Here is a 12643-nt window from a genome sequence, read left to right as displayed (position 1 = left end):
GCTCTTTCAGGCAGACTGTGACTCATTGCCACCATAAGATTGACTTTATTATAGCCTGTAAAGATCCCTTTCTATTTCAATGGCCCATGGTCTAGGGAATATGAAAGAGGAACACTGTGATCAACATGAGTTCACGCTCTATCACAAAACAGTCAAGTTTCAATACTTTTTCATCACTATCAAAATGAGTCAACTTCCCGGTGAATACGGTAGCAGCAGTGTGCCGATAGCTTGACTTAGTGTTATTGAAGACGCCACAAACATCTTAAATAAGCTGTTTCAATAGCCACAAGCATGGTTTCATTTTCACAAATTCGTGTGTGTGTTGGGGGGGGGGGCAGTAACAAGCATCATGGCAAGCATGTGAAAGTCAGAAGGCAACTTTGTGGAATCAACTCCCTCCCTCCACCTTCATGTGCGTTGCATTCCTAGCTTTCAACTCAAGCTGCCAGGCTTTTGTGCCAGGCTTTTTTCTCACCGGCCCTCCACCTTATCTTTTGAGATTGGGCCTCTCACTGAATCTGCAGCTCGCCAATTCAGCGAAGCCATCTGGCCGGCAAGATCAAGAGAGCTGCCTCTCTCTGCCCCCTTGGCACCAGGATTACTGGCACGTGCTGCCACACCTGGATTTTTATACGCATGCAAGGGATCCAAACACGGATCTTCATGCTTGCAGAGTAAATACTTTATCAACGGAACTATCCTCACAGACTCCATTTATTTATTTATTTATTTATTTATTTATTTATTTATTTATTTATTTATTTATTTATTTTGGAGAAGGTCTTGCTACATACCCCAGGATGGTCTCTAACTCACTCTATAGCCCGGGTTAGCCTCAAATATATAGTAATCCTTCTGTTTCAGTCTCCTGCATAATGGCATTATAGGTGTGTGCTACCATACAGGACTTACACTTAGTTTTAATTGACAGCTTATTTTTTTTAAACTTAGATCTGAGGGGTGACTTTCCTTCCATCTTTGTAAGCTTATAGTGGGGACGTATAGAACTGAAGAAACCTTCGGAAGATCATCTAAAGCATGGGGCCCATGAAAATTTACCTCTCTTCCTGCCACAAGGAGACCATGGGCCAGAGGTTTCTAACTGTATCTGCACAGGAGAGAGAAGTTTTCTATGTGGTAACAAGAAACAAAGGAAACAGAAGCACTGCTATTCAAAGTCAACATCCACAGTGCAGAAAAGAGAGGCAGGCACTCCACTGGCTCCTCATGCTGGCAGAAATAGCACCCTGTGTGCACAAGCCTGCTGAAGGAGCAAGTCGAGCCGGTTCCCAAGGTCTTATGCTTCAGAGGACAGAGGGCATTTTCACTGCTGCTATCTTTCCCTATGGCAAACACTGTATTTTCATGGCTATTGCACAATGACAGGCAAGGTGACCACCAGAGCACCTGGTTGAGGAAAAGCAATCCAGGGCCAGGACACAGATTCTAAAGTCAACATTCACAATGTGGCCATTCAACCCAATGAAAAATGATTACAAGTTAAGAGGCTTCCCATATCTGACTAGAATAAGCCACACCGGCAGCCCATTCTACTATAAGAATCGAGTTCAATACTTGACCTAACCCCTCCCCAACTCTTCTTATCTGTCTTTTTTTTCCTATTAACACCTTTTATTTTACCCAGAACCCAGGACAAACATGATGAAATATTTGTTGTTTGCCCTTGAGAGTAGGCTGGAAAAAAGTGTCTGAAAGAACATATTGGGGAAAGAGGTGAGAGGTATAAATGAGAATCCCACCATTCCCCAGTTGACAGAGGTTAAAGGCAGAGAAAAGTTGTTCAAACATAAAACCAAAAGCCTCCAAAGCCTGCCCACTGTACTCTCCCCAAAGGACTGCAAGATTTCAATGAGTAAATTCATTTGAATAAGTACAAAATTTTGTAAGTAACAATAATAATGCCGTTAGTTAGAATCATGCAAAATACAAACAATGAGGTATGGCTGTTCTAAGGTAGCAAAAGAAATGTTTCAAAGCAGTGGTTATGGAACGACATTAGGAAACACCCGAGGGCTAAAATAAAGAAGCTGAAATCTCTCTAGCAGAAAATGGAAATCCACTGGAGACCGTTGATGATAGTTGTCATGTGGTAATATTTAAAGTACGTAAAGGACATTCAGATCAAAGGCAGGCACTGCAGCGTGGTCCTCAGGCTTCCTAGGAGAAACATGCGATGATGTGCCCAAGCAATGAGCGGGCTGTGAAACAAGGTATAAGGATTGCCATGGAAAGGAATCAAAGGAAGCACTTTAGTCATTGGCTTGCTTTCCTTCGTTCCTTCATTCCTTCCTTCTTTTCTTTTCTTTCCTTCCTCCCCTCTGCCTGCCTTCCTTGCTTGCTTTCGTTCAAAATTATAAATGCTCAAAGAAGGAAATTCAGAGAAAAAAGCAAGGAGCAAATAAAAAGCCTCTTGTTATCACTGGGAATCTCTTGGTCAATTTCTTCCTAATCTAACAAAAGAGGTTTCCAGGAGCTTGCTGGCTAACACAGAGGCATTCACTCAATATGCAAGATGGACTGAGTTCAAATGCTGATGCTGAGAAGAGGGTTGCTTTTACAGAGATGGCAAGGAAACAAGTAAGAGAGATAGAGTTCTGGAGAAGGGGCAATTAGCAAAAGAAGAGGTGGGACAGACTGGCCTCCTCGCCAGGGAAAGTAGAGCTTTAGTTCAACAGCCTCTATCCTGACAGCCAAATTCAAGTAGAGAAGTTACAGTAAGAGGGGTAATGGCTGCCCAGTGTGTCAGTACAGAGAGGTGACGGGAAACTCTGAGCATAGCTCTCTGCAACAGGGACCATCATACAATAGAGACAGTTGACAATGCCTCTATAATCTGATCTTTACTTTTAACCTAAGATACAATATATAGGTACACATATGTGTTATGTGGGATTCTCTCTGTATGCTTTGGTTACCATTAATGAATAAAGAAAGCTGGCTTGAGCCTATAGCTAGGCAGAACAGAGGTAGGCGGGAAAAACTAAACTGAATGCTGGAAAAAAGAAGGCAGAGTCAAGAGACACCATGTAGCTGTCACCACTGGAACCTTGTTGGTAAGCAACAGCCACATGACAATACAGCCACATGACAATATACAGATTAATAGAAATGGGTTAAATTAATATGTAAGAGTTTGCCAATAATAAGCTAGAGCTAATGGGCTAAGCAGTGATTTAATTAGTACAGTTTCGGTGTGGTAATTTCAGGGCTGAAAAGCTGGGAACAAACAAGTAGCCTCCTACTACATATGTGAACATGTGTGCATGCACTTCACAACTCAAACTCAAAAAGTAAAAAGTAAATGGAATTTCACTAGAAGACAAAGATTAGCGGGAAATTTATAGTACTGCATGCTGTTGTATAAGTGAATTAAAAAATCTATATTGTGTTGTTGCTAAAATTCATTATATGAAAGTTATTAATATTGATATTCTAGAATAGATATTATTACAGCAACATGTACAAAGGTTTCATAATGATTGTATTTTCATGCTTTGGAATGATGAAAAATGCAGCTATATCCTATAACTATTTTACAACCAACCTGCCAACATTTTGGTAAAATAATTCCAATATATCTCACCCTATAGTAAGTGGGTTTATTCTGTGCACATTCAATCATATTGCCAATTAAGTCTTAAATATTCAAACTGCTTTACCATCAAAATAGTGACAGCATTCTTCCTAGAAAGCTGCCTAGAATTTTCTCCAGTTTATGGGAAAAAGACTTCAATTTTATAAATCTTAGCCACTGTGAATGAGATTAGAATGATTGAGAAACCTCACATAAGAAAAACAGCTTGTAGCATTTAAAAATACATAAGAACACAGTGAATACAGTGGTCCTGCAAATATCTTATTCCACTAATTCTGGTGGCATTACAACTAGAAAGAGTTGTTAAAGAAAAGCCATCTGTTAATATGAGTCAAAAGGCACAAAAAAATATTTCTATTCTTAAATCTGATCAACTGATTCAAAGGAATCTGTTTCAAAGGAGAGAAAATGGACCAGGGAGGTTGGGAAGCCTGAAGACTCGACTGAGCTCAGAACTCTCGAGCCTACAGAAGGTGAGGCACCAGAGGATGTATCTGCAGTCTTGCTGCTCCTCCAACAAAAGGAAAGGCAGAGAGAGACAGAAGAGTCCCTGAAAGTTTGGGGGCCAGCTAGTCAGGCACATAGAGTAGCAAAAAGCAAGAGACCCTTTCTGAAACAAGATGGAAGGTTAGGATTGATGCTCAAGGTTGTCCTCTGTGGGCACATGTCCACATTCACACTGTGAACACGCATGCGTGCACACATTCAGGCATGTGCACACACACAGAAACACACACACAGAGTGGGGGAACAAGGGAGAGAGAGAGAGAGATTTTTAAAAGAACAGGACTAAATACATGAAGACGTTCATTATAATACTACCTAGCAGGACTACCTACTTTATTTACCAAAAATAGAAACAGCCTGCTCGTATGTATGCCATAGCAGAGTGCTCGGGCACTGAGAAGGAGAACAGAAGAGGAAGGACAGCGGGGGCAGGAAAAGGCAGGATGAGCAAGAGAGGCAGTGTGCTGAGCATGCAACAGTCACTAGAAGAGTGTAAACCTTAGATATACTATAGGACTGTAAGAAAAGCTCTGTGTGTGTGTGTGTGTGTGTGTGTGTGTGTGTGTGTGTGTGTGCAAACATGCGCATGTGTGGCACAAGGAATGAATTGGTGGTAGAACACTTGTTCAGTCTCATACACACACAGGTAAAAAAAATAAAAAGATGAATAACTTACAAATTGGAAGCAGCTCCTGACGCTTGGCTCTATGTTACTGCCCCCAAAGGAGGCAACTTCACCCAGCTGTCTTGGGATTTGAATAGAATCATGCAGAAGAAGACCCAGCCTACGCTGGTCACAAAAGCCAGTTGAACTTGCCACTTGCTTGAAAAGGTCTATAAAAGAAAAGAAGAGAACCATGAAAATCAAAACAGTGGAACAAGTGGACGTAAGCAGAACCCAGTGGCCAATTCAATGCAAGTACTTATTCTCAGGTATGGCCAATATTCCCACAGACTCACTGTTTTGCTTTTTTATCTTAATTGTGTGTGTTCTAATGCAATACAGGCTGACCTTAAACTTGCTATCTAGTTGAAGATAACCTTAAACTTCTTATTCTCCTGACTCTACCTCCTGAGAGCTAAGATTATAGGTGTGTGGTTTTATATGATGCAAGGGACTGAAGGCAAAACTTTCTCCGTGTTAGATTGAGGGATTATGGCTAATTTAGGGTAATCAGAACATATGCCTACATATGTCATATAAAAATTTGAATAAACTACAGTCCTGCAAAGGGTGAGTTTACAGGTATCACTTTTTTATTTCATTTACTTCTATGTGAAGTGTGGGTCACATATATGAAGGCACATATGTGCAAGTGAAGGAAAACTTGCAGGAGTCAATTCTCTCCCTCCACCTTATGGATCCTGGAGGTAAAATTCAGCATTAGGCGTAGTGGCAAGTGCCTTTATCTGCTGAGCCATCTTGATGGCTCACGTGCACTTTTAAAAGTTACATTTTATTGATTTCTTATGCATGCATACATTTAGAGTATGTGGAGTTCGGGGGTAACTTACAGGAATCGGTTCTCTCCTTCTATCATATGGATCCTGAGGATGGAACTTGACTTGTATCTTCACCCAATGAGCCATCTCATCAGACCCCAAATGTATTCTTACTAACTTAGTAACTTGCTTTTTAAAACCAAACACAATCCTTTGGTAACTATTATGTATATATGACATGAATATTACCATGGATACTTTTTAATCAAGAGTCATATGTTTAGCAAAAAGCATGTGAGCATCAGATATCAAAATATGTAACAAAATCATGAGTTTTTAAAGAGTCATAAGTCCCTTCAGCATCAAAGAGATTGGTATGTTTGCTTACATAGGATGCTGTGCTCTTGTGTAACTAGCTCCTATCATACTCAGTTATTGTTGATTTCCTATGTCTGCCTTACTATTTCTGTATTTTTTGGGGGGAAGAAAGGCAGTCAAGGATGACCTTAAACTCATAAACATTGAGTGACAGCAAGAAGTTAGAGAGAAACCACTCCCATGTCTTTTTAAAAGACAATAAACCTAACTTACAATAAGTTGTTATAATATTCAAAAAGTAAAAGCACTCAGAAATATTGTTTTTATCCCAAATAATGTTAAAGGGTCCAAAAAAAACCATTATTCAAGTTTGGTTGGGGGTTGTTTTATTTTATGTTGTTTAGTTCATAGGGATATGAAAACTCCCATGGAAACTATATAAAAGTGAGCGCTACAGTGGTTTGCATAGAGTATGATTTACTCTACAAAACTGAGAACTACAACACAGCCTGGCTTTGGAGAAATGCCATGTCTTTTGTCTCCTGCCCATCTTTACACCCAGCATACTGCTTCATCTACGTATGACTAGTTCTTAGGTGAAAGCCAGGACAGGCTAGATTTGTTCAATTCCTCCTGAAAAGGCTTCTTACAAGCATTTCCAGGGGCAAACATACACAGTCCTTCAAAGTGAGAATGGATGGTGATTTGGGCACCCAAACTATGAGTCCTTTAACATTTGCCTTTTATTTAGATTTACGGTTTTTATGTAAAAGATTCTAATAGCCAATCAAAAAGAAAATTCTAGAGGGTGCTACTTACCTTCTAAGAAATAGAAGGCTAGCCATCCCTCAAACAGTAAAATGTTAGTCACGTCACAGAATTAAATGTGTCAGTACAGCTTGCAGTAAGATGATTATAAAATATACAATGTGTTTTGAACACAAATGCCAGATAGTATTATTTAAGTGGGAATCCAAAGAGACACAGGAAAAGCAGGGATTAAACCTTCACATTTCTTCTCCTGACTTACACAAAGGGGTTAGGAAATCAGACTTTATCCCCCTGGAACATGTGTTTTACTAAGACACAGACAATGTAACATAAAATAATACTTGGGCCGGCAAAGCTAATCCCCATTCTCTATTTAAATGCCTTCAATGTAATGTCTGACAGGGAAGAACACAACCCAAATTTTATGACCCTTTCAGAGCAGTTCTCCATCTGAAGTGACAAACCTGCCGTGAAATAAGAATGGTACATCATTTTCCACCTAGAATGAGAGTAATTCGGCAACATCAATGAAGAAAATACAGAGTTCATACGTAAGACTTACATCTGTACTTGTCTTCCAAGTGTGCTTTACACAGAGAAATGATGCCAGTTTTAAAAGACAGGACACGGATCCTCCCTGTTCGTCCCCTATTATGAAGAATCAAACCAGAAAACAAAACAGTTACTGGCGCTCCAATACAGTGTAGAAGTTCCTAGTTAAGGGGCAAAAAGGCCTTGAATACAGAAGGTCTATAGGCCAGTGTCTGATTAATGTTAAAAACTTGTCTTAGTTCATTATCTATTTGCCTCGTGACCTAGAAGGCAATGGGAAGGTTCTATGAACCAAATTAATGAATATCTACCCAATTCTCAACTCTTAAAAGCCCTTACTTGAACTGTCAAAACAGCTCTACATAAAATCAGGATAGAATTCCCTTCCACTCACCTACAGAGAGCCTCCTTGGTTGAGTAAGAGGGAAGAATTATCACTGTGCACTTGGCAGTTCTGGTTACTAGAGCAAACTGTCGATTTTGGTTGTTAAAGCCAAAAACAATTTCTAGCAAGTAACTCTTCCCTGCTTAGCATGCCCGGAATTTCATCAAGTCACTGCTTACTAAGAAGATGAGTCATCACTTCAGGTCACACAACACAAAATATAAAACATGAATATTTATAGCCAATGAAATCATGGCATACACTATCAGAAAGCATCTCAATGCATGCCCTATAAGGCAAACTTATCAAGTAACCTATTCCCAAATGAACATTCTGATATGGCTGTGCTTGAAACATTAGGAAGCAAAATAAAGCATTGCACACAAAAATGTACTAACACAAAAATTTAACCATGGGGTAACAAAGAAAAAATAGAATGAACAAACAGATTTCCATTTTGTAGCAAATGTTTTCGAACAGCTTTTTGGCTTTTTGTTTGATTTTGGAAAGTAATTATATCTCAGATTTTGGTATGTTTGTTGGTCAATATGCTCAATTTTCAATTAGTACAACTTATCAGATCTCTCATTTAAAGAAAAATACTAAATTCAAATGCTTTAATGAAATTCCTGTCACTGCAAAAAATATGTTTTTCTATTAGAAAAAAAGCAAATCAAATCTTGGCAGGTAAACTTTATACAGCAGTTTAAGTCTTTGGGCACTTAAAATGATCTTCGAATCATTTTAGGTAGGTTGAACGAAATTCTATACTCACACTCCATTCACATCTCGCCTACAAAGAAAATGATGCCAAAAATATGAGGGAATACCCGAAAATAAACTGTGATCAAAACAAATGTAAATGTAATCCACAATTAAAATCTGATATGTCCAAGTACCAAGTAGATAAGTATATGCATTTTAATAGTCAGATGGTCCTGAAAATTAAAAAGTGAATACTTTACAAAATGGCAAAGATAACAGTATGTATGCATATCAAAAGGACATGATAGAGGCAAAGAACAGAGGGAGAAGGCAGTTTGACATGCATTGCCTTTAAGAGATCTTTCCCAGATCTCCAAATGGGAGTATGTACTTCTTGATATGTGAAATGAGGCGTGCAACAATTCTGGGGCCTAAGAGGAATTCAGTGAAAAATCATGGCCAATGCGCGATTTTGTTCATTAGGCTGCAGACAGAGATGAGAACTGGAGTTGTGTCCTGTGTGCAATCCAAATGACTGCTCTCTAACTAACAGAGGTTGATGAATGGATGTGCCAAAGAGCAGCTCTGCAAAACGTTACGAATACACAAAACAACAACGACAATCTTGCTTGGTTTCAGGAGCTATGTTTGCTGTACTTGAGTTTAATTCCACTTTGGGTGACTCATCTATATACCACCTCCATAACTGGTTGACATATGTGCTACAGCAATTCTGAGCTGACAACAGCTGTGCCAGCATCTCCAGGAGCACCAGCATCCCTGCCAATGAGACGGCACACTCCAAAATGGATGGAAGAACTCCAAAACCCAGGTGAGAAAAGGAAGGAACCGTAGCTACCTGATAACTCGCTCTACTGAAAAGATGGCTTATCTCAGATTATGGCTAGATTCTGATTTGAGAGCCGTCTGCATTCCAACTCTTTTTTTTTTTCCTCTCAGAGAGTTTCACTATGTAGTCCTGGCTGTCCTGAAACTCACACTGTGGAGACCAGGATGGCCTCAAGCTTACAAAGAGTTGCCTGCCTCTGCCTCTGGGATTAGACACATTTAATCCCATTCATTTAATCTGCATTCAGCTCTTACTGCTACCATAACAAATGTTTCAAGTCATAGGCAGAAATGATTTATCCCTGGGAGAAGGCATCCATATCTGAGACACTATTATAATAACAATATTGTTATCCCTGTGTAAGTTAGGTCCACTCTTGCCATACATACGTATCATAAACATTGAGAAGCCAGTTGAGACACATATCCACACAGAGAGGGACGTTGACCAAGTTGTTGTGCTCTTGCTCCAGACGATCATAAATAGTAGTCAAACAGTTAATGATCTGCAGGATATCCATGGGCTGGTCATTTTGCTTGAGGTTGTGCTGGTCCAAGGCATCACATGCAGCTGACAAGCTCAAGAGATCCACTACGAAAACACACATAAACACAAATGACCCAAAATATAAAACTTCGTTTCATTGCTTTTCCTTTGTGGATGCTGGTTGAGTTGTTTCCTATCTTTTAGTAAACACCAAATCCAATTTCTACCCTGTTTCAACGATATTCTGTTTTCATCACTCTCCTTTCAATTTGATCTGGTTTTATCAGTATTCACGATCTGAAGTTGTGTTCCAATCTCACTGGCATCGGATGAACATACAAACTTACACAATTCCCTTCTCTGGAATAGCAGCAACCATCTGAGTGTTAAAGGGATCAGGCTTCTGAGTCAATAGTCATTTCTAAGTAGGAAAAAAAAAACAACGTGTTGCCCTAGAGATTTTGAAAGACACACTCACTGATGGTCCTTTCCCTTCTTAGAGATCAAATAGATGAATCTATATGGTTAGGGGGGTGTAAACTCAATTTCTGGCTATGCATTTATAATGAGAAAGCATTTTCCGCTTAAAAGAGATACCTCAGCTCTCTTTGTTGCCTTAACACCAGGTGAAAAAATAACCAATTTCACAAAAATTTTCTATAGGCAAACTGCATGATCTTATTCATATTTCAAGCCTACGGCTAATTTATTTCTCCTTTCACCTTCACATTGCATTTTACAATGTCCTTTTTCTCGACACTTATTAAAAATGTTAAGGCTAGGGGAGATTCCCTTGGTCTGGGGTAGTATTTAATCGGATGCCAAAAGAAAAAAATTAACAAGAGTGGATTTCCATCAGCAAATCACTAGCATTATTCCCGAGTGGCATGAAAAGGCGCTTTTCTCTCAAGCCAATTTATTAGCCAAATTGAAAATCCAACACTGGTGTTTTTGTAAGCACCTGGTGCACCGAAGCTATGCTCAGAAGTGTCAGTCCTTTGAGACAAAGAATCAATGATAATGAAGTGCCTCTCTCACACACCTAGGGGAAGAGGAGGCACGGCAACTGTAAACATAACTTCAAATGAAATCCACAATAAGCAATTTCTTTCAGTAAATAGTTTTTCCAATAATATAAGAAAGGCAAACATAAATCAATAACACATTTTCCTAGTTACAGGAAGTAAGTCCAAATTAAATATTACAAAAATAGTGGTTAATACATATGCAGCAACATACTGTCTCTCTTAAAAAAGGGGAAAGAATTTGGTGTCAATTTCCCTAGAATCATGAAGAGCTGATGGCAGAGGCAAGAGATAAGTTCCACTATTTTTCACTCCCATAAAGAAAACTCTGAGTTCCTTGCTCGTGCTCCCTCTCCTTCTGCTCCTGATTTGGAACTTGAGATTTCTGTCCGGTGCTCCAATTTGGGTCTCTGATGCACGTACTGGCTTTGGGGGAGCCTAGGCAGTTTGGATGCTCAACTTACTAAACCTGGATGGAGGTGGGCGGTCCTTGGACTTCCCACAGGTCAGGGAACCCTGATTGCTCTTCAAGCTGATGAGGGAGAGGGACTTGATCGGGGGAGGGAAATGGGAGGCGGTGGCGGGGAGGAGGCAGAAATCCTTAATAAATAAATAAATGAAAAAAAAAGAAAACTCTGTGCTCTCATGCCATGGGCCAGTTTTCCTATTTTTCCTGGGCTAACACTCCTCTTACTCACTTACGGATTGTATTTTGCTAAGGATGGAACTCATGGTCGCACACGTCTCTACTGCAGCCTGTTTTGATTTAACATAAGGCCATGTTCTGCTTACAACCATGTTCTGCTTAACGTCAGGGGAACGTTTTGGAGGGAAAAAAAACCATCAGCAGGTGATTTAATCATTGAGTGCACATCACTGAATATAGCTACACAAATTAAGAAGTCTACTATATTTCTAGGCTGCATCGTATTATGGGATCACTGTCAGTGACTAGCCCAAACATCCTTAGACAATGCTCCACTGTGCTCTACAAAGAAAGAAATGATCTTCCTTAATGAAATCCGAGACTGTGTACACGTGGAAGTAGAAAACTGGCAGACTGCAAGACGTATTTGGAAGTCAGGCAGGCAACACAATGAAGAAAAAAATGAGTGTGCAAGCAGGCAGGAGGCTATCCGAACAGGGAGACGAAATGGGGACTCCTCGGGAGGCAGAAGGGAGCTACAGCGACATAATACTCAGATTTTTATCATCTCTTTTGTCTGCCTGACTTCCTGAGAGCAAAAGCTGCTGAAGTGCAGGTCGTGGAAACTGTCAGAAAGGTAGCATAGCAGCTTTGTTATTGGAAGGGTGGAGTCGATTTCTTCCATACACCAAAATTTCTAACGCATTTCTTTATATATTGCAGAAACACTATGGGTCCTGTGAAGTGCTTTTATTATTTCCTTTTTTATTATGATATACTTTAATAACTATAAATACTTTGCTTTTGATTTAAGTATATAAGAACAGTGAGGATTTTTCCACTCACTTTTGATGACGTATCGAATGAACCCACGTGATAATAAAAAGCAAACAGTGAAATGGCCTGAATTTCATTTTATTGGACCTAATCTCAACACAGGTGACTAGGTAGGCAACACACACAACAGAAAATTTAGAGTAAAAATAGCTCCGGGGGGAGTGAGGCAATTGCTTGCAAATAACAGGAGCAGAAGATGACACAGGAGAGAAATATTGTGTGGTGTTCTCTGCTAAAACCGGATGCGGTGAAATACAAGACCAATCCATCACAGAATATGGGAGAACACAATTCCCCAAACAAATATAGCAAATCGAAAAACAGAATTTTGTTTCCACGGAACAATATTTAAAAGCCTCCTATTTAAGCAGACAAAGACCAGGCAACAGACCAGCAAACAGGTGAGGAAAGAGATAAGGGCAACTGAACACCCCCCCCCCGCGCTCGCTCTCTCTCTCTCTCTCTCTCTCTCTCTCTCTCTCTCTCTCTCTCTCTCTCT

At 39.8% G+C, this 12643-nt stretch overlaps 1 protein-coding gene across 6 annotated transcripts in view; it reads right to left on the bottom strand.

The window, feature by feature from the left end:
- The window catches only part of Dmd (dystrophin), a 1456297-nt gene that overhangs the window by 80919 nt on the left and 1362735 nt on the right, over positions 1 to 12643 (bottom strand). For all 6 annotated transcript variants that reach the window (XM_026777353.1, XM_005369733.1, XM_005369731.2 and 3 more), the window contains 3 exons: positions 9540 to 9741; positions 7221 to 7306; positions 4803 to 4960 (listed from right to left, as the gene is read on the bottom strand). In XM_026777353.1, coding sequence (XP_026633154.1) covers positions 4803 to 4960; positions 7221 to 7306; positions 9540 to 9741 — 446 coding nt within the window. The remainder of the gene's footprint in view (positions 1 to 4802; positions 4961 to 7220; positions 7307 to 9539; positions 9742 to 12643) is intronic.

This window comes from Microtus ochrogaster, unplaced genomic scaffold, assembly GCF_000317375.1.
Source record: "Microtus ochrogaster isolate Prairie Vole_2 unplaced genomic scaffold, MicOch1.0 UNK58, whole genome shotgun sequence".
NCBI lineage: Eukaryota > Metazoa > Chordata > Mammalia > Rodentia > Cricetidae > Microtus > Microtus ochrogaster.
Note: the sequence above shows the minus strand (reverse complement) of the source record. Positions and strands in the feature narration are given on the sequence as shown.